Here is a 23090-nt window from a genome sequence, read left to right as displayed (position 1 = left end):
AGCCATTCAGCCCAACTTGTCTGTTCTGGCTCTTTCAAAGACTTACCCAATTAGCCCCACTCTCTTTCTCTTTCCAGAGATCACAGCAATTTATTTTATTCTTCAAGTATTTATCCAGTTTCCTTTTGAAAGTTAGCATTGAAACTGCTTCCACCACCCTTTCAGGCAGTGCGTTCCAGATCATAACAATTTTCTGCATAATCCATTTTTTTCCCTCATGCCGCCTCTGATTCCTTCACCAACTGCCGCACATCTGTATCCTATGGTTACCGACTCTTCCACCTCTGGAACCAGTTTCTCCTTATTTACTGTCAAAATCCTTCAAGATTTTGAACAGTTCTATCAGATTTCTCCTTAACCTTCTCTATGCAATCATGCTGGATGCTCCATTGTTGAATATATCCTATGCTGGATAGATAGATCTTTGATCTCAGGGAATCGAGGGATATGGGTAGCGAACGGGAAGTGGGGTTGAGGCAGAAGATCAGCCATGATCGTATTGAATGGCGGGGCATGCCCAAGGGGCCATGTGGTCTACCCCTCCTATTTCTTATGTTCTTAACCAGAGCAACCCCAGTTTCTCTAGCCTCTCCATGTAACTGAAATGTTTCATCCCTGCTACCATTCTAGTAATTCTCCTGTAGATCCTCCCTAAGGCCTTGACTTCTTTCCAAAGTGTGGTGCCCAGAATTGGACACAATATTCCAACAGGGACCTAACCAGTATTTTATAAAGGTTCAGCATAACTTTCTTGCTTTTGTACTTTATGCCTTTTCTTGTAAAGCCAAAAATGACCGCACAACTTTTTAACAGACTTCTCAACTTGTCCTGTCACCTTCAAAGACATATAAAGCCAATGCATCATTTCAAGCTTTACAGGTGGCAGAAAACTCAGAAATTGAGTAAACAGCGAAGAGGATAGTAACTAACTACTAGAGGACATACACACACTGGTGAAATGGGCAGACAGATGGTAGGTCTTTCTCTTCCTGCATTTAGTTTATATTGCTTCTCCTCATTCTTCCTACCAAAATGTATCACTTCGCATTTCTCTGCCATTAAAATTCCTCTGCCATGTGTCTGCCCAGTTCACCAGTCTGTATGTATAAAGACAAAATGATGGAAGTTTAAAGATAGAAAACATTGACATTGATATAAAACATTATCACATCCTCAGGACATTCCAAAGCACTCTACAGGCAATGAAATACCTTTGAAATACAGTCACCATTGGGGAAATTTGGCAATTTGAACAAAATCCTACAAGCAGCAAATTAAATTAATGACCAGTTTACTTGTTTAAATGGTCATGACTGCTGGCGGAACATTTGGCTAGTGCCATTCTTGGGATCTTTTATGTCCATCTAAATGAACAGATCTCTTTCTTCAGGTACCATGCCCTAAGAGGACATTGGCAACCATGGACTTACATATGTTGGTCCATGGTTATGCTTGCCAAGATATTGCAGTGGTCTGCCATTGCCTACTGCAGGTTCTGGCTGACCAGGAAACTCTCCTGCTTTTACCACCTGCCATAGGCATATTGGAAGTAATTGCAGGTTGATAATCAACCTGTTTGCCACATTATGAATGCACCTTCTGTGGCCATTAAGTCCTGGAGTGGGACTCAAACCCTGAGCTTCTGTCTCAGAGCCAGGGATACCACCCACTGTGCCACAAAACTTTCCCAAGCAAACCGATATCTCGGTTTAAAGATAATATTTCTGACACTGCAGAGTTCTCAGTATTGTACTGGTGTGTCAGCATAGATTATGTCTGGGGCTTGAAACTACAACTTCCTGACTCAGAGGTGAGAGTGCACCAATGAGCCAAGCTGACACACAGAGGATTCAGTATGACGTGGCCATCCTGCATCACAAGTTTGTGTGAGTCACTGAATATGCATACTGTACATATTTGTAAAGCTTGCTTTGTGGTCCTGCAACATACATTTGCAGTTTGAAGTTTTAAAAAAGGTGTGCCCAGTTGAAGTATAGTCATGCACATGAAGCTCAGAAAGAGCTATAAACTGGGGGCTGTGTTTACGGCTTCAGTCAAGGAGTACCAGATTGGGTCAGTGATGGAGCTAGGTTTGGCTGACTAGTGGGGTTGTAATCCAGATTTGATTAACTTGGCAAGAAAGGGAGAGTGCTAGGAACTGAGGAATGCTGATTATACCTAGTCCGAAGGTTGAAGCAGAAACCTTCGGTCTGAAGACAGGTGACAGAGGGTCCTGGGAGAAAAATGGAGGTGGCCTCCAAAGCCACATTGGTCAACCTCATAAACCCCCACCCAGCTCCACTGCTACATTAGCCTGAATTATTTACCCCATCTACTTGATATGATGCAGTGTTGGCAGACTTGCTGAGGCTAATAAAGTTTTTTCTGTATCTACCTCCAGGTTGTCTGGACATCTAACACTGCATTTATCCTGACAGCTATCTATTAGCCAAACACCTTGTGCATTGCTTATGAGAGAACGATGCCCTGAGATGTTAAAGGGAACAATACTCCTTTGCTACACTTTCTCTGCCAGCACTTCCAAGTATGCTTCTGAAAATGGAACTGCTCCTTCCTTTTCCCAGCAACAGTTTATGTACCCCTTTAAGGTCACCAGCTTTATAGTGTCCCAGCTGAGAGCGTGTTCTTGTAGACTAAACCCGAACCAGAAATGTACAGTGTATATATAATCAGGCCCATGTTTGAAATCATCCAAAGTCAGTCAATGCTATCACATCAAGTACAAACCTTTCCTTTCCATTACAGCCAGAAGCAATTTCCTTCTGAAAATGGAAAAGTTCCCCTTCAGGTTGTACAATTATGAAGGTGGTTTAAATGTTTATGAACACACAAGATAAGCAAGGTACTGCACTCCAGTATGGAAGCAGTAAAAGCATATACAAAGGAAAGAACTCTAGGTTTGCATTTCAGATTTAATTCTAAAAATACACTGAATAGTGCTCATTTGTTGTCCAGCTGAATTGTTAGACTTTCATAAGCTATTTACAAGCACATTGTATATTTACATTTGCTACAAGTTTTCATTTCATTTGCTTTTTAGCAGCTGGTCTCCTTGCAAGGACAAAAACGCTCATGAAATATAATACAAAATTTTCCTCATTGATTGGCTGTCTAATGTGCAACTTCTTGTTTCATTTCATTATACACAACTGTTTCAAGCTTAACTCCTTTAATTCCAGCTTCCTTGTCTATCCACGCAGTCTAAATGCCTTCAAAACAGCATATGAATCTGTAAACAGAAAAGGCAGGTTACTGATGTTTCAGGTGTGTACCCTGCATCAGAATCCCGTTTATATATTTCAAACATTTGTCTTGGCACCAAACAATAAAGAAGTTAACAAAACTGACTTACTTAAGCATATAACAAAACACTTACTATGTTTTTGTATTTTTCATCACGCTCAACTTCTAAATAAATTCATTAACAGTCACATTATTTGCTGAACACAATTGATGAATTTATCTGCCTTAATGTTTGAATGCTATTCTATAATTGAAAAGTCCTAACCTTAGCGTTAAGTGTGTGGTTGTGATCCCTCAAAGCAAGTTAACGAATCTTAACCATGCTACATGGGATGGCTGAATAATTCCCACAGGGAAAATCAACCCAGAACATTCTTATCAACCTCAGAGTATCATGTAGTTGTGGCACAGACAGATCAAGAAAGGGGGAAGAAAGAAAAAAAAAATCTTTTAAGAGAACTTTATGTGGACTTATTGAACAACTCCTCTATTTGCTTATGTGTAACCAATGCATTATCTATTGACAGGTGCAGTGGAAATTCCTTCCTATATTGTTGCCTGTTTTGTGATGGACAGACTGGGAAGAAGAAATACATTAGCACCATCCCTGTTCCTGACTGGAGTGGCCTGTTTTCTCAGCATGGTGATTCCTCAGGTGAGTTTCTAAGATCATCTTTTCCTCAAAAGCTATTCTGGGATGGAAATGTTTTACTTTGACAGAAAGCAACAGTTAGAGGAAGAGAAATTTAACATTGTCTTTGCCCTTTTTTTTTAGCCTAAAATTAATGTTGAGCAAAACCAATTTTAAGTCACAATCTCCCACTACCCAATTTCCCCCAGACAGGCACACACCTAAAACAGGTATTAAGTGGTTGCATATGCAAATTATGATCCCAAAGCCACTTTGGATGCAAGTTTAATTTTTTGGCCAGAAACTCTAATCATGTTTAACAGAATGCTGCACCAATTGCTGCACAACGTTTAGAGTGAGAGACTGGGGAAACAAACACTGGAAAGAGTGGATTCCTCGTAGCTAGAAAAATAGGAGCATGCATGATTGGCTCTGTAACTAACAAACTGCTAACAAAATTTTTCTCAGGAATGAAACAGTTTGAAACCGTGTTTCTACAATTCAAATAATGGTTCACTAATTACAAAAATTTTCTGATTAAGACATACCTGCTCTTCGGAAGAAAGCCTGAACATGTATTTCTGTTGGCACTAGTATAACCTGGTTGATGCAGCTGAGGCAAAATAGGCCCAAGGAATGAGGAGTTAAACTTTTTTTAAAAAATTCTCTTGTGCATCCAGTCCCTGTTGTCTGATATTCCACTCCTGCCCACCAACTAGGCGCCACTTCACACTGGTTTCTGGGGGTCAACTGACCACCATGTAGATTAGGCTCAGGAGTTAATACTGCCTGAATTATTCAATTCCCCTCATTTATGCAATTAATCCATATTTGACAGCCTAGTAAATGGCTTAATTTTTTAAGGTTTAAATCTGTTCCTTCTTGCTAACAGAAACTTTAGCTAAAGCCCCCTTATATTTGACTGACAGATGAGGTTTAATAAGTTCACACCCATATTAAAAGGGTCGCAATTTTGCTTTACCTCCTTCATATGCATGCCTATTAATTCATGTTTTTTTGCACTGATTTAAAGTTATTTTTCTCCTCTAGTGGTTTTCCAAGGCCACATGTTAAAAACAAACCTGACTGCTGCCAATGGTGCACTTAACTGCCTCTAAACAGAAAGTGAGGATTGCTCAAAAGACCACCCTCTGAATTTCTTCCTCATATGTAGAGATTTATCTGGCCTTCCTGTAGCATGGTCAAGATGAGAAAGTTGCCACAGTAGAAAGATAGTTTTTGGCGGGAGGGGAAATGTTTTGGGGAAGTGACACTGAGTATATCTTTTCTATTTATATAGGACATTGAGGCTCTGTCTATCACTGTAAGCATGATTGGAAAATTTGCCATAGCTGTGGCATTTGGGTTGATTTACCTGTACACTGCTGAGCTGTACCCAACCATAATACGGTGAGTGGCACAAACACTGGATTCCAATTGCTTTGAGTTAATTTACACTATAAGAATATAGTATGAAACTGTTCTATTTAAAGCTGTTCTATTTACCATGCCAAAAGGCTTATTGGAAGCTTTAGGTGGAATGCACAACTTACAGCCTTACAATGATCAAGATTGATAAACTATGTAATACAGAGATGATGTTTTATTTCTGGTGGCTAGGCATCTTGGACAATATGGTCTTTATATTCCCCTCATCCCTTCAAAGTGCTATAAAGAGGCACAGATCTTTTATTTTCCCTCCAATCCTGAAGGCACTGACTTTGACATGGATCTTTGGTACCTCACCTCATCCATGGTTCATGGATTTTATTACTGGGCCCCTTTTAAACCTCTTTCTGTATTCAGCTTTGAATCCAGGTCACAGACCTGAAATATTAGGTAGGACTTCTGCTGCGGGCAGGAGCGTAAACAGGGAGGTGCTGAAAATAGCGGCTCTGGTTGGCATGCTGGTTTCCCATCGCCAGCTAATTTCATCAGGTTAGAGGAAAGCCGGTACAGGAAACCTGCCAGATTCAGCAGTAAGTTCAATTAAGTTATTTAAGGAGCTCATTGAGAGCTTGTAGAGGGCTAGTTTAAGATTTTGATGAGAAACAATCTGCTCAGTGACGCTCAGTTTGAGTTCAGCTTCTGACCTCAATACAGCCTTAGTTCAAACATGGACAAAAGAGCTGAACTCCCGAGGTGAGGGGAGTGTGACTGCCCTTGACATCAAGGCTGCATTTGACAGAGTGCGGCATCAAGGAACCCTAGCCAAACTGGAGTTGCATGCTGGGTAAGGGGCAGACTAGGTGCGTGGAGGTGTCAAAGCAGTGGGGCACCAGTCGTGGCTGCCACCTGAAATTAGTTTGGCTCGTAAAAGGGAGAATGGCCAAAAGAGGAACTCAGCCAGTGGCACAAGGTTGCCATCAGGAGAGCGCAGGTCACGGGGAGAGTGGTCAAAACACACTCAAGCAATGTTAGGGAGTCACCAGCCTCCTGACATCATGGGGCATAAGAGGAGAGGTACATGAGTGCAAGGAAGACAACAGCAGTTAATGGGAACATGGCTCTCAGATTTTGAGCCTAGTGGCAATGAGAGGCAACATCCTTCACAGGAGGGGCAGAGCTCCAAGCATGAGGAGATCAGAGGATAAGATAAGCGGCAGGATCACAATGTAGGCCATACCCTCTGCATAGGATCTAAAAATCTAAATGTGGAGCTAACTTGAGATGTCAGAGAACCAATGTCGCAGGAGACCACGATTCTTCAGGCAGATACTGAGATTTGTGCCCTCATGGCGGAAGACCTCACAACGTGCAGCACTGGTGGCCGTGCCCTGCCAGTAGCCATCAATATGCCCTTGAACTTCTTTGCCACTGGCTTCCAAGGATCAGCTGTGGACTTTGCTGGCATCTCACAACAGCAGCATGCCACCGCATCTCACAGGTCACTGATGTCCTTTTCGTGAGAACTGGAAAGTACATATAATTTCAATCAGATGAGGCCTCGCAGAAACAGAGGACTGTGGGCTTTGTCTCCATAGCTGGATTCCTCCAAGTGTAAGGTGTAATCAATTTCACCAGTGTGACCATCAAGGCACCCAGTACCGGGCCAGTGAAATTCATCAATAGGAAGGCCCTCCACTCCCACAATGTTCAAACAGTCTGTGACCACAACAAGAGCTTCCTGTATGTGTGTGCTTACATTCCTAGGAGCTGCCATGACTCTTCCATTCTTTGTCAGATCAAGGTGCTGCAGGTCTTCATTCTACTTCAGAAACTACGTATAAGATTCTAGGGAGCAAGGGATATGCTTACCCCTTTACTAGACTGCAAGACAGCCACAGAGTCATTACACCAAAGCCACCTGCTCACAAGGATCACCATCGGGCTTCATGAGATGTGGTTCTGGTGCCTGGACCAGTCAGATGGTGTCCTGCTGCGCTCTCCATGACATGACCTCCAGAGAAGTGTGGATCTTGAAGGGGGTGAGGCCCTGGAATGATGCAATTCCTCAGAGGAAGTAGAGGTTCAGGAAGTGGAAGAGGAGGAGGCGGAAGATGCAGAACACAGAAGCTACGGCTGCACAATGAAATGGCCAGGGCTGTTGCAGGATGCCATCAACTTCAAAGATCATCTGTTTCATCTGAGCGTTTGTAACCCACGAGGACAGCATGGTCTGGGACTCACTTTGAACTGCCTGCCTGTGAGAACACTTCCATTGAAGACACAGCCTGAAATACATCCGTTCTTACTGCCAGTGAGAGGTGCATTCTGTCCAAAGATTTTCCCTTCAAGGATACTTGCTCCCCTTCACTACCCTTCCCTATTTTCTTGTCTAGCCATTAAAGAATGGAAGCTTACATGCCTGGTGTCATGTGTCAATATTTATATGGAGAAATGAATTGCACATTTACAGATGAGGCAAGCCCCATGAACCACTCTGCCCAACACGGCCTCTGCTTTTGGCCACTTCTACGCATTGCTCCTCTTGTGGCCTCAGATGAGGTAGAGGCAGCCTGCTCCATTTTTTCTGCATGTGCTGAGATGCATGTGGCGGTCATCCTTATCGTAGAAGTGCCCATGGGAACACCTCCAGAGGCAGCTGCAATGGTGTTAATGCAGTTGGCAGCCTCCATAATCATGCCCTGCTGCACAGATGGTCACTCAGTCAGTTGGCCCAAGGAAGCCAGTGATGATGATGGTGCCCCATGAGAAGTGGCATCTCGGTAACAACGTGGCATGCATTCTGTGCATGTAAGTGTGCTGCTCCTGCATCCACTCTGAGAGCAATATGTGGTAGCGCTCAATGAGATTGGCCACTCTCTCAATGGAGGAGCTCATGTGGTGACCTTGGCTGAGGACTTTGAACACATGAGCTCATTGGACTCCTCCATTGCTGTGTCTGCCCTCCATACTCAGAGAGACCTGCCCACAGTTTCCTCTGTCACCTCCTGCTGCTCACTCGTGATATGCTCATCACGCAGTGCCACCCCGTCTAATCGTATGCAGGGATCCATTGAGGTGACTGTATCTGAGCTGGTGGAGGATGCGCATGTAAGATGTGATGGTGCTTTCTGTGATGCCAGCGCTTGCCCAGGTGCAGATACAAGATTCTGACATTGCCCCTCGATGTCAGAACATGTGGGAGACACAAGAAGAGGTCATGAGAACTAGTCTTGGAGTTCAGAAACCTCTGCAGTGCTGAGGCCTCCCAGTGCAGCCATCTTTGGCTAGCTATCAGTTGGGGAGGAGTGCACTTCACCACCTTCATCTACAGATTACAATATCTTTTCAACATCTCCTCCAGGAATGCCCATCTCTCCTTGGCAGGTCAGTTGGAGAGAGCAGTTAATAAAGCATACAGTATCCTAGGCTTTATTAATAGGGGCATAGAGTACAAGAGCAAGGAGGTTATGCTGAACTTGTATAGGACACTAGTTAGACCTCAGTTGGAGTCTTGTGTACAGTCCTGGGTGCCACCTTAGGAAGGATGTGAACGCATTAGAGAGAATGCAGAAGAGGTTTATAAAAATGGCTCAGTGGATGAGAAACTTCAGTTATGAAGATAGATTGGAGAATCTGGGAGTGTTCTCCTTGAAGAGAAGGCTAAGAGATTTGATGGAGGTGTTAAAATTCATGAGGGGGCACGACAGAGTAGAGAGGGAGAAGCTGTTCCACTTGTAAAAGGATTGAGAATGAGAGGGCACAGATTTAAAGTGATTTGGAAAAGAAGCAAATGTGACGTGAGAAAAAACTTGTTCACACAGCAGGTGGTTTGGGTCTGGAATGCACTGCCTGAAAGTGTGGTGGAGATAGGTTCAATTGAGGCATTCAAGAGGGCTTGTGATGATTATTTAAATAGAAACAATGTGCAGGGTTACAGGAAAAGGCAGGAGAATGGCAGTGAGTCATAATGCTCATTTGGAGAGCACAATGGGCTGAATGGCCTCCTGCACCATAACAATTCTGTGACTTGCTCCTGGGGTGGGGGAGCCACCTGGTGATCTCCTGAGCTCCCTCCTCAAAAGCAGTGATGATGTGCAAATGGGGCGCCCCTCCTTCTGTCAGTGTTTCTCGGTCTTATGATCCCTTTTCTCCAGCAAAGACAAAAGTGATAGAGGTAGGCACTGCTGACTTCTGTGGCCCATGCTGTTGGTTCATTGAGATAGGAAGTTGCATGTATCAATGCTAGCAAATTTTCAACAGTGCTGGGGCTCTGAGACTGGCTGAGGCGTCAATAGGTAACCTGGACATGCATTGCCTTCATGTTCAGGAGTAGCATGTGCCCCCAGGCTTCTCAGGTGAAGTGTTTGCTGGAAGTGAATATCCTGAGGGTCTGGCGTTCACTCACCTTGCCAGAGTGAATGTTATTGAACCTTTTCTGGCACTGAACCCAGTGTCCTCCTGATCACACTTGAGATAAAAACAAAAAACTACTGCGGATGCTGGAAATCCAAAACAAAAACAGAATTACCTGGAAAAACTCAGCAGGTCTGGCAGCATTGGCGGAGAAGAAAAGAGTTGACGTTTCGAGTCCTCATGACCCTTCAGCAGAACTGAGTAAAGTTAGGAGAGGGGTGAAATATAAGCTGGTTTAAGGTGGGGGGTGGGGTGGGGGGAGAGAAGTTGGGGGTGGGGGGGGTGGTAGTAGGGACAAGCAAGCAGTGATAGGAGCAGATAATCAATATTGAATTCAACAACTTTAGATCTTGAACTCCCTCCCCCATCCCCACCCCCTTTCCGTTTCTTCCCCCTCCCTTTTGTTTTTTCCAATAATTTATATAGATTTTTCTTTTCCCACCTATTCCCATTATTTTTAAATCTATACCTGTAATGCCCTGTCAGTCTTTCCACCCCACCCCCACTAGAGCTATACCTTGAGTGTCCTGCCATCCATTCTTAATTAGCACATTCTCTTAGATAATATCACCACCTTTAACATGTCTTTGTTCCTTTGTCTGTGACATCTTTTGATTATCTGCTCCTATCACTGCTTGCTTGTCCCTACTACCACCCCGCCCCCCCCCAACTTCTCCCCCCCCCCCCGCCCACCCCCACCACCACCTTAAACCAGCTTATATTTCACCCCTCTCCTAACTTTACTCAGTTCTGCTGAAGGGTCATGAGGACTCGAAACATCAACTCTTTTCTTCTCCGCCGATGCTGCCAGACCTGCTGAGGTTTTCCAGGTAATTCTGTTTTTGACTTTGCTCTCTGTCTTGGTTTGGGAGAGTGGCTTTCTCTTGCCACGCTCCCGAAAGAAGACTGCCCTCCTCTCTCTCACTGCCTCACGGTGGACCTCCAGGTCTGCATCTGCAAAGTTTTTGGCAACCCTGCCCTGGGCTCCAGCTTTCTGCCTTTTCTGTTCCATGTCTGCTACTGCAATTCAATGAGTAAAACAACAGCTTCACTAATGGCTATCATAGTCTGTTTAAATTGGGCCTGCGCTCATTCAATCCCTCCTCCATTCGCACCCCCATGGCTGCTAATTGGTCGCCCAAACTGCCCTCCAGCCAATTAACTGGCTGCCCTGTGAACATCAGGGCCTGTGACTGCTTTCCGTCCCACTAGCCCTGGGAGGGGTTGAGATCTGGAAGACATTCATTTCCTGACCCCGAAATGAAAATCTGGCCAGTTAACATTGTTTCTCCCTCCACAGAGGCTGCTTGACCTGCTGAGTATTCCCAGCATTTTCTGGTCTCATATCAGATTTCCAGCATCTGCAGTATTTTGCTTTTGTATATTCATATTTTTTTTGTTGCTAAAATTAACGGAGGAAAGTACATCCCTTGGAGATGAAATGATGTTAGTCTTCAGACTTCCATAATGCAGAAACCTTTGTGGCCAGAAACCTCTTAATGGGAGAGCAGCAAATACGAAACAGGAATAGAAAATGCTAGAAATACTCAGGTAGGGCACTATCTGTGGAGCGAGAAAGAGTTAACATTTCATGTCGATGAGTAAATTATGATTCATTTATAGGTTTTTTTTATTGGAGTCAGTATAAGTGGATTAAGAAAATGGGTTCAGAGGCACAGTGATTGGAAATTCAGGTACTGACCATGATAACTGCCATTGACTCTAATTTCCTTGGGGTTCTCCCAATTTTATAAATTGATTGGAAGATATTGCATATTCCCTAGATAACCTGCTTAAACAGCCATATTTAGCTTAAGTCTCCAGGCGTTCTGTCAAACTCCCACCATCAAATCTGTGTGAACTAAGATACTATAGTTTAACCTATGTTTAATAATTCTGAATAAAAGCTATTAAGTAATGGTCAAAAATGTTTCCTTTCAGTTCGTTGGCTGTCGGTAGCGGAAGTATGATGGCTCGAGTTGGAAGCACAGTGGCACCTTTTTGTGTTCTTCTTTCATCAGTGTGGATCTTTCTACCACAGGTATTAAGATTCTTAATTAAAAGTTAGCTAACGTATAATGGATTTAAATAGAAATTACTTGCATTGATATAAACTCCAAACTTCCTATTGTCATGTTTTTGCCACTTAAGCCACTTTTTTCATTGCAAATTACTGTGTGCACGCAAGAGTTAGGAGCAGGAGTAGGCCATTCAGCCCCTTGAGCCTAGTCCACCATTCAATAAAATCATGGCTGATCAGATTGTTGTCTCAACTCCACATTCCTATCTGTCCCCCAAAACCCTTGATTTGTCGATCTAAAATTTATCTAACTGAGCCTTGAATATATTCAATGACCCAGCCTCCACTGCCCTCTGGGGAAGAGAATTCCAAAAAACTAATGAACCTTTGAGAGAAAACAAATTCTCCTCATCTCAGTTTTAAATGGGAGACCCCTTATTTTTAAACTGTGTCCCCTAGTTCTAGATTCCCACACAAGGGGAAACATCGTCCCAGCATCCACCTTGTCAAGTCCCCTCAGGATCTTATCTTTCAATAAGATCACCTCTCATTCTTCGTAAACTCCAATGGTTCAGCTCAACCTTTCCTCATAAGATAACCTCTTCATCCCAGGAATCAGTCAAGTGAACCTTCTCTACACTATTTCTAATGTAATTATATCCTTTCTTAAGTAAGGAGTGTCAGTATTTATATTGGAATCTCATGTAAAATCATGGTTGACACCATATAAACGTAATCTGTGGAATGTAACTAGGTCAGTGTGGAACAACTTTAGACCATAAAATGTAGGAGCAGAAGTAGTCCATTCGGACCATCAAGTCTGCTCCGTCATTCAATGCATTCATTCAATTCATGGCTCATCTGATAATCCTAAACTCCACTTTCCTGCCTTTTCCCCATAGCACTTGATTCCCTTACTGATTAAAAATCTGTCTATCTCAGCCTTGAATATACTTACTGACCCAGCCTCAATAGCCCTCTGTGGTAAAGAATTCCACAGATTTACAACCCTCTGAGAGAAGAAATTCCTCCTCATCTCTGCCTTAAATGTGTGGCCCCTTACTCTGAGATTAGAGTGAGGGGTCGCCCATTTAAGACAGCGATGAGGAGAAATTTCTTCTCTGAGGGTTGTTAATCTGGAATTCTTGTTTCTCCTTTTGCTTGATTAAGTAAGTTAGAGAGAGCCTGTGACAGTGGCAATTGCCCGTGGTTAAGAGGTGTCAGCTGTGGCTCAGTCCATAGCACCCTCGCCTTTGAATCAGAGGGTTGTGGGTTCATGTCCCACTCCCGGAAACCAAGAACTGTGATTGTACTTGAAAGAGTTGCCCGTGGTTAATTAGAAACAATCAGCTTTGTAGACTGAGTGGATTTCTATTCTTCCAAGCTTTGTTCCTGATGCTGTGTAATATTAATTTGCAGTTCTGCAAGTCTAGCTTGTGTAGCTTCAACATTTTTGCAGGTATTATTATGTTTTATTTTGTAATGATAAACAACGAAGACAATAATGAGGACAATAAATACAAGTATGATGGTCCTGGATTTCATTTAAAATTTATAATATGCAATAAATTTAACAGTAAACATTTGAAAAATACTAATATCTTCTTTGTCTCATTGTGGTAGCTGATTGTTGGAATCATGTCCTTTCTGACTGGCTTGTTGACCCTGTTGCTCCCGGAAACTCTTGGGAGACCTCTGACTCAGACCTTTGAGGAAGCTGCAAAATTGCAAAACAAAAAGAAGCGAGACAAACCCAAAGAAGGCTCATCACGTGGAGGAAGTAGCAGTGCTGCCATGGCGAGTATTGAGAAACAAGACTACATCATCGATGGAATGGAGAAATCAAAGGAAGAACAGAATCTGATTGAACATTTAACACGGTTGTAAAGCTCACTTATTCATCACAAAGCCTTGAAATAGGCAGCTGTTATAGTGCTGGTACTGATTAGATACTAATACTTTCAATCTGTGAATTAACAAAAGTATACAAGCAGTTTGGCACCTATTACAAACAATATATATAGAGATATTATATATATATAAAGTAAAACCCAATATTATTTTTAGTAGATTGTCCCTACTCTAGTTAAGTGGTCAAGAATTAGTCCTATTAGACATCAAGAGAACAACTTATCAATTATAGCGCATGCTGATTTAGATATAATGGAATTTAACTGCAAAATGAATATTGACTGATAACAGTCTAACTCATAGCCTACAGTAGGCTGCATTTTATATTCTTACCAACTGTCTCTTCTGGTTAAAAAAAAACCTATTCTTAACTTTTGATCCACCAGGACCTCAGAAATTACTGACAAGTAATTGTTTAAGATTTTCTTTAACATTAATCGGCACTGGATGACGAGAGATGTGCTATTTTGGGGAGGGAATTCAAATTTGCAGGAAACTAAGACTACTAATTTGTTACACGAATCATGAGTCAAGACAAGCTGTTCTCTATTGTCATGTTGACCAACCAACGCATAAAAATACATTTTTATTTTGGAATTAGTTCAGTGAATGTTACCTTATCGGCTACAATCAATCCACTAAAAATTGGGCTCGATCTTCACTCAGTATCTTGATCCTTAACTACAAATGATTAACATAGACATAAAAACATGGTCTTTTGTATTTTTTATTGCTAGTGGTAGTATCATATTTTTGTTAGGACTAACATTTACATCAAAATCTAAATATACATATTTGAGGGCAAACTTCCCCTGATGTTTCCCCATTTTCTGGTCATCCTGGCTCACACACCAACTCTGGGCAAAAGTTCTCCATTAATGTCATTAATGGAATAGAACATGTGGCTTGAATATTGCTGAAAAGAAAGACATGTTGCTGAAGCTTTTTGTCTTGCACTCATCAGGACAAATGCAAGAATGCCAAATTTCAAGCTATCACAATTTATAATACAAGAGGAAAGGCTGCTGATTGGTTAGCAACTTAACTTTCATTGGCTGAATCATTGCTATGGAGAGAGCAATGGGGAACTATTGGCTCCCTAAGTTCCTGGGTAATTTTAAAAAAGGCTTGAATATATTAATTTTGTTTAGAGAGAATAGGTCCCCGCATATCAATATATGTCACTTGTACAAGTGTACATGAGCTACATTACGAGTTCGACTGTTTATCTTAAAACGGTTGTTAGTGTAGCTATTGCTGCACTTAGGATTGGATTTTATAAGTGTGATGTGGTTGAGTACTGTGTGGTTGCTATGTATCACGCAAACTCGCAAATGGGCCAAAGGCTGCCTCTTTTGGACCTGAAAAGTGCCCAACCTACCTCAAATTACCCTGAAAAGGCAAAGTATCTCAACATTTTGAACAATAGGTTAAGCAAACAAAAGGAATATGTTCAAGTCTTGCGCCTTTTTTTGAATTAGCTGGGTGCTTGGGGATACATTGTATTCTCCATGGCGATGTCTCAGCAAATCAGAGTCAACTTGCCAATCAGTCAGCACCCTTTTCTCCCGTAATATAAATTGTTGTGATTGTTTGAAATTTGGCATCTTGCATTTGTCCTGATGAGTGCAAGATAAACATTTTCAGCAACATGTCTCTTTTCATCAATACTCAAGTTCTGTGCTACCAAATGACTGTTAGAACATGCAGCCTACACATGGTTATCCCTCTAATTCACCTTCCTTCCCTGTGGAGAAGTGCCTCGGTCTTTGCGTGGCCTCTACTCATAACACCACATGAGAACAGAAACTGAGTGCAGCAAACAGAATTAAATCTATATGAACACAAAAGCAAAAACCTGTAGATGCTGGAAATCTGAAATAGAACAAAAATTGCAGATAAAACTCAGCAGGTCAGGCAGCTTCTGCGTAGAGAAACAGAGTTAATATTTCAGGTCAATGACCTTTCATTAGAACTGATGAAAGGCCATTAACCCGAAACATTAACTCTGTTTCTCTCTATTGAATCTGCATAATCACTCAGTAACGAAACATCCATAAAATTATATTTAGTTCATCACAAACCAAATTTGTGTCAGCAATAAAAATAAAAAACTGTTTAGCAATGTCTACCATAAGGATAACCTCTAGAAATTTGGCCTTTTAAAGTATTTTTTAAAAATCTTTTGGTATTTTTAAAAATCTATCCAAAAGTGATCCATATTGTTTCTCCTACATCCATGCTGCCCTCTGTAGTCAGGAAGGCTAGAGATTACAGACTGTAGATACCTCCAGGGTACTACAATGTCAACTGTCAGTATACCTGCAAAGATAATTTTTGTTTTGTGGAACCATAACAATGCATTAAACCTATTAGCAATTAATTAATATAAAGAATTAAAAGTATATTCATGCACAGCATTTACTCAATTAAGGGGCACTGGAATATTCTGTGACACCCATGCCAGTGCTGCCAGGTTGCCCAAGCATGGATGTTGTTCAGATGGCTACAAAACCAAATGTAAAGCGGTAAGGACTTGTTTGGAGAAGCTACTGGGAAGACCGATTTTTTTTTGTTGGATCTTCCAGACTACCAGTCTTAGTAGTTTTGCACTTGGTTTATGGCCAGGAGTGTAAGAACAATGCTTGAGGGACCAGGTGGCACATCTGAAATGCAAGAGCTCCTAAAGAGTCTCCGATTGGTCATTTGCCCTTAAAATGGAGACAAGATTACAGCTAATTGAGAATGTAGTATGGAATTTTCTCCGCAGTCCCCACTCTATTGCATTTTTGTACCCGTGGCTTTATTATTTAATGGCTTGCGAAGAATTTGCTGCCCTTATTATACCTTGGGGAAGGAGGCTGACAGAAATGATTTGAATTCTACAATGCTATCTTGCTTACATAAGTCACTCATAGTGATTGGTACTACTGTATGGTTCAAACCTCGGATGCCCATTGTTAACAAAACACATGCAGGCAGCACTTCAGTGGTTAACTGTTTTTCCACTTCTGTGCCAATGTTGAAGAAAATCAGTGAGCCCATATGTGAAACCCATTTCAGCTGATCACATTTGAAGGCTGGTGCTGGGAAGTATATAGAACATTACCAATCTGCTGGTTTCTGGGCCAGTGTTGGCTTGAACTGACCACATCACTGCAATCTTAGGAGGCAGCAGGTGAAACATGGCAATATAGCCCCTTCAATTGGGAATTAGGTTTTGAGTTTACAGTTCTAAGGGGAAAGTTTGTTGTGAAAATCCTAGTAATGATAAGGGTGTTAATTAGATTGATAACATTAATAACACTACATATTAGTGCTAAAAACAGAAGAACAATGATCCTTTAGATTTGTTCACAGTGTGGTTCTTTTGATCAGTGGCAAACTAATACAGCTTTGAATACTGTAATACTTCACTGTTGTCCCGGTGCAAAACAGTGCTAAAATCACAAAATTCATATTTAGGGAACAGTGGACTTCTATCGATAATGTAACACCTCTAGGAATATTGTTTATCTTTGAGGCATGTGCACAGACAATGAAATGTAGGCAATAATTTGTCTTTAAAAGAGGAAAAAAATCCATTGTTTAAAATGGAATGTATAGCAGACCTTCCCAATCTAGGTTATCTGAAAGATGTTTATTCAATCTATCACTGACTTTTTTGAAGAGCTATTTTCGATCCGGTTAGCACATGCCTCATTATGTTTGTGGTGCCCAAAGGAAAACTGATATTTGTGACACTTCTCCACAACACTTGTAACCTGTTGTATCCTATTTTTACTCCAAATAACAAAGGAGCGTGTACCAAAAATAACAAAAAAAGGAATGTCTAAACAGCCATCTTTTCTACCAAATACAAAGTGCTTTGAAGGAACTTCTGAAAACGTATCACATAATTCAAAGGAGATTTGTTTATTTATTTTAAATATCAATTTAATGTATCCTTGTTCCATGTGAGGGCATTGTTTTTAACGACTATTTATTATTTTCTGTAATGAAGTTGGTAATCATCTCTAAAATGTAACCAGATCCCTCCAGGTCAGATAGAGTGACAGATGAAATGGAATGTGTAAAATACCTTCATCAGTCATGTATTATATGTTACTGGGGCAATGGGGAGAATTGAAAGGAGTAGGAATGCACTGCTAGAATCTGTAAAATCCAGTCCTCTGGATAATGGTGGCTCTGATGGGATAACAGTGGTGCTCCGCATCTTATTCCACTTGGCAGACTTCTTGCAACTTGAGAGAGTTGATTTTAATACTCGTAAAAGGCCATGTTTACAGGGACCTACTGCTGGGCAGCCAAAACACCTACCTGTTTCAGGTGATGGTTCCCCATTTGAAAAGCAAATCACCAAGGACTCACTTTGCCTGAATCTGCCAGGTTGCTTTGCGATCCCTATTTGGTGGCTGCAGCTTGGCAAACACCAATCGAACTCGGGCCTCAAAATGGTTCCAGCCTCTTTGCTGCCAGAACAGGTGGGTAGCTGGCACATTCTGGAGTGTTTTTTTAAAGTTTTGGGCAGTAGACTGGCATAGACTTTTATCCTTAAAGCAACAGATTGTATTTTATTCTTAAAAGTCAATTTAAACATTATGGTAATGATAAATGTACAGCATGTCCTGAACAATCTGATCTGCAGCAGGAAATTCAAGGGAGCTAGTCACCTTAACCAAAGCTTTTCATGCATGAAGTACATTCAGATTCACGTGTGCAGCTAGTGGAAATGAGGATCTTGGGCAGTACTAGATTTAATGTCAGTGTCCTGATGAAAATTTAATGGTGCTTCAATTGAGAACAAATATGAATAATGCTGAAGTGTTATAAATAGGTCCAGTATGCCTATTAAAACAGACCTTATATGTGGTGACGTGGGCGGTCGGGGGGTGTGGAATAGGGAAGAAGAAACAGTAGAACCCATTTTAGATCCACTTACAGAAAAGTTGTTGGAATTTGTCTGGTAAAGAGGTTAAGATGACACCTTTTGTTAAACAGAGCATTATAAACCAAAACACTCAGCAAATTAAGAAGTCAGCTTTTCTTTAAATAATACTTTAGAACATGGTAAAAAAAACAAGGGCAGAAAAAAATGTTTCAAATAATTGTTCCATAGAATTCATTACTCTGAAAGATGCACAGTTCATAGCTTTAAATATTTCCATCTTTTAGAATGCTGGATGGCATTTCTAATTCAAGACTGATTTGAGACTAGAATTGTGGGAAAGGCATGCAAAAGTCCCCAATTCAGTATTTCTGTGCTGTCCTCAAAATGGTGAGGCTTTTCACGTATTAGTATTATAATGTGTGGAAATGTACAGAAATTAAAGCGCAAAAGACATTTGAGGTCCCCAAGATTGTCCTTTTTCCCTCTCAAGACTGAACCACCACCCCCCATTAAAGTATAGTACACATGGAAAAGTACTGGTCAATTTCTAAGGCACTATCACAAACCAAAAGTGAAGGCACCAGAGGAAAATTCCTTGTTCAAAGTAATCTCAATAAACAGAAACATTAAACTCACTTCCGCTTTGATGCTCTCTACTGATCCTCTAAGGATTTATTGATACAATTAACTACTGAATGCTAACCTTGATACCAACACAGACACAAACTTAAATCAGAACAAAAAAGGTACTCTGGGCAGAGTAAACTTAAAACATTTGAGCAAAATATAAACATAAAAATATTAGCCTAGAACAGCTTCTGTATTAGTGGTACTGGATGTAACTTTTCAGACCACTGAGAAGAGGCAGTGGAGCTGCAAGCAGTGCCTCACTATATTTACATAATGAACTAAAATTAGGTTTGATGTGTTCATAATATGAACCAAATCAAAAACTTTGGCAGGTCAAATATAAATAGACCTATGCCGTAGACGTTTAGGCAGGTTATTTGTGGTTGTTTGAAATTAAACTGTATTTGTGATTAGAGAATCTGTATCAAGTCACTGTATTAAAATATGTATTATTTATACTGTACCTAAAAAATGTATTGGACCACAAAACCTAAAAATCTGATTACTGTGAATGTAACTCAAGTTGTGTGTGTATATACTAGCTCTACTAACTCTTAGCAAATGCAGTTCATTGGTTTGTGCTTTGCTTAATAGTTTCATTTCATTTACGCATTGTGGGATAATGTGGGCTTTAAGCCAGAAAGCTAAACATAGTTCGCATTAGTATTGTTTAGTTTCGTTGATGTGAGTATTGACATAGTTCTGGAAGGTGTCATATAGTTTGCTGTTAATTGTCTATCCGAGCAATCTTCAGGAAACAATACAAAAATAAATCATTGCTGTAATATTTTAGATATAGTGGTGAAATATTTTCCTGACTGCTTTGAGTAACTTTTTCTGCTTTAAGTAAAAAGGGAACTCTATCTAATTTTAAAAATGGTAAATTCAAAAATGGTACAGTTCTGTGGAATGTTCTAGAGCACAGGCTAGCCATTGGGATGGCATCTTTCCCGGAATGCAGAGCAAGTAGAAGTAGTGACATTGTCTTGATGGTGAAGAAATTAAGCATTTAACCAAAGTGATTCCAAACTCCGAGGATTCCCTGGCTCAGTGGTTTTCATCTCCTTCCTTTATTGTTAGGTTTATACAGGTCACGTGTCATTCCTTGTCAGCGAAGGTCTAACAGAACAGGCAATGCACTTACTGGCCTCTTACTGTTGCCATCAAGCATCGGAGCAGGCTGGGATGATTTGCCATCTAATATGTTTTCTTGTCTCCTGGGATGATGTGCCTAGCCACCTTTCTGATTGAGATTGGAAATTTAGCATGTTCTAGCGCTCTGCAGCATGGTGTGTTGGTGCAGTATTTGCCGTATGCATTAACTCAAAATAATTAAATGTACCCTTTTTAACAGAAGGGTAGAGTTCCCCTTTAAAAATAAAAGTGATATTAATTTGTTTGAAAGTATTCATTTAGGTTCTCACTTTCCAAGTTTATAATGGACTAGTTCAATATAAGCCCATAAAATCCTAATTACAGTGCTACAGGTATTGAGTTTGGAACTGTCTTTATGGACTAGGATGTTCATTTTGGAATTCTGTGAAATTTTCTTTGCTTTTCCACTACTATACAGGATATGAATTTCTTTTAATAAATTTTATTGAAAAATTAGTTGAATGTCTGGAATTATCGCTTTTCATTTGGAATCACAATTCAAATCGTGCAGAATAAACCAGAACAAAAGATAAATATCAGATAGACAAGCAGACACTATTCTGCATTATACTTTGTTGATTAAGCCAGAAGAAACTATTCAATTTTGCTGTAAAAAAAATTTCAACCTCCACATGCAAAAGAAATTGTTGCAATCAAGCAGGAAGAAAATTTCCAGGACTCAGAAAATTACTTTTCACTCTGCCAGTTAGTTGTACCCCCCACCTTCCCCTCCCAACACACACACCGAAGTGAAACAGCATTGTACTGAGGCTGTTCCTAATCCCTCTTGTCCCTCCTATCTCATTGATCGAATACCCAGATCTGTAATGTTGAGCAGAGATTGAAAAAAAGGTTTTTAATGAGTTTCTAGTTAGTAAAGCTAAGCCCTTTCTTTCAGCCCCCAGCATCTTCAGAGGAATTTTGTTGCAATCTGTTCAATTTAAGCTTTCATGAAGTTTAGCTGATTATCATCATGTACACACATTTGTTTCAGTTTACAACTCCTTCATGTTTAGCTCAGGCAGACAAATAGACCTGTGTTAACATCAAGGGTATGGCTGATGATCATGGCGGCACCTGGCTTCAATATTGTTACCATAGAATAGATCTCCTCCAGGAATAGAAAACCCATGAAACCTATGTTGCCTCCCATCACTGTTAGAGATTTCCTTTTGTAAAATCTAGTCTAGATTTAACTCTGCTTAAAGTGATATATTATGCACCTAATTTCAATTAATTTCTCCGGTTTTCATTACTGTGGTCCTAGATACACAAAAAAGGCCTTTATATCTTTGGGACACTCAAAAAAACTTCACGCCCATTGAATTTTATTTAGGGTAGCGTAGTCACGGTTTTACTGAAGCTAAATTTTCCCACCCCAAATTCAGCACATGTAATGAGTGACCAATTAATTTACTTTGGATGATAGGGTTTGAGGGAGCAAGGTCAGTCAGGATGCTGGGAGAATTCCCTTCTCTTCATTGCATCGTGCCATTTGATAATGTTCAACTGAACAGGCAGATAGGGTTCAGTCTAACATCTCGTCCAAAACATGGCAGCCCCAATTTTAATGCCCATCCCCCCGCCCACGCTGTACAAGAACAGGGTTCATGGGAGTTAAAATATGGGTAGCGTACTCCCGTCCCCATTCTCATTGCATTACTACCAACTGGCTTTTGGGGGGAATATGAGGCACTCGCCACAGGCAGGTGAGGATCTCATAAATATTAAAGAGTCCAATGACATCAATCGGAACCTGACACAACTTTAACACCAGATTGCATGAGTCACACACAGGTCACACCTGGGAAAGCAGATCCAGGGCCAGAAGAGACTCAGGCAGGTAAATATTTAAATTTATTGGTTTCATTGTGGGAGTCAGGTGAGCTCGTCTGGTGTGTGACTTGGATAGGTGATGGCAAGCCCATATACCTGCTGCCCTCGGAGGTGGTGGAGGTAGTGGTTTGGGAGGAGCTGATGAAGAAGCCTTGGTGAGTTGCTGCAATAAACCCTGCAGATGGTACTTATGAGGGCCACGCTATGTCAAGGGTGGCTTTTGTGTTAGTGCAGAGTTATTTTCCAATTAACAAAGATGTTAATAAAAATGGAAATGCTGGACACAGCAGATTAGCCACTAAATAAGGGAGAAAGATAATCAGTGCTCAACAAGAGTCCTTTGAGTTAGAATAAAAACATGACACAATTCTTTTGACTGGACAAAATATTCTGCCAAAAAACGATTCCACGTTAATTCTTTTTCAGATGCTGACTGACAAGGGCGCTCGCTCAGTGAGGGAGACTGCCTGAGGGAATCAGAGACTGAGTGAGTACATTTGGGAATTTGGCTCAAAGTGGGAATTCACTGCATAGGGGGAACGAGGCACTTTAGGTAAAGTTCACTGCAAGAAGTAAAGTGTGGTGAGTGCGGAGTTTGATGAAGGGCGGGGAGGATGTGCTTTTTTTTCTTCTTTTTCAGCCTCCAGTATTTGATTTCCACCTTGCAGCAGAAGGAGCAGGTTAATCAGTAACTGGGATTATTAGAAACTAAGTTTTATCAGTATTGTAAAGTTTACTAGCATTGACAAAACCTATTGGGAGATGTAGGTTTTATTAATTATAAACTAATTGGCAATTATTAATTAACGCATATTGGAAATGGCAGGGCAGGTGATGTGCTGAGATTACAGAATGTGGGAACTTTTTTGGATACCGATGTGATCAAGGGCAAACACATATGCAGTAAGTGATTGCGGCTGCAGGAACTTCGGCTTAGAGTTATTGAGCTG

General features: G+C 41.0%; 1 protein-coding gene across 2 annotated transcripts in view; it reads left to right on the top strand.

The window, feature by feature from the left end:
• The window catches only part of slc22a16 (solute carrier family 22 member 16), a 143961-nt gene extending 123201 nt beyond the window's left edge, over positions 1-20760 (top strand). For both annotated transcript variants that reach the window (XM_078542597.1, XM_078542598.1), the window contains exons 6-9: positions 3792-3919; positions 5196-5305; positions 11639-11738; positions 13341-20760. In XM_078542597.1, the coding sequence (XP_078398723.1) occupies positions 3792-3919; positions 5196-5305; positions 11639-11738; positions 13341-13604 (602 nt within the window). In that variant the 3' untranslated portion in view covers positions 13605-20760. The remainder of the gene's footprint in view (positions 1-3791; positions 3920-5195; positions 5306-11638; positions 11739-13340) is intronic.
• Positions 20761-23090: the final 2330 nt, after the last annotated feature.

This window comes from Cetorhinus maximus, chromosome 5 (genome assembly GCF_964194155.1).
Source record: "Cetorhinus maximus chromosome 5, sCetMax3.hap1.1, whole genome shotgun sequence".
NCBI lineage: Eukaryota > Metazoa > Chordata > Chondrichthyes > Lamniformes > Cetorhinidae > Cetorhinus > Cetorhinus maximus.
The sequence above is the reverse complement of the archived record's forward strand: the minus strand, read 5'-3'. Positions and strand labels throughout refer to the sequence as shown.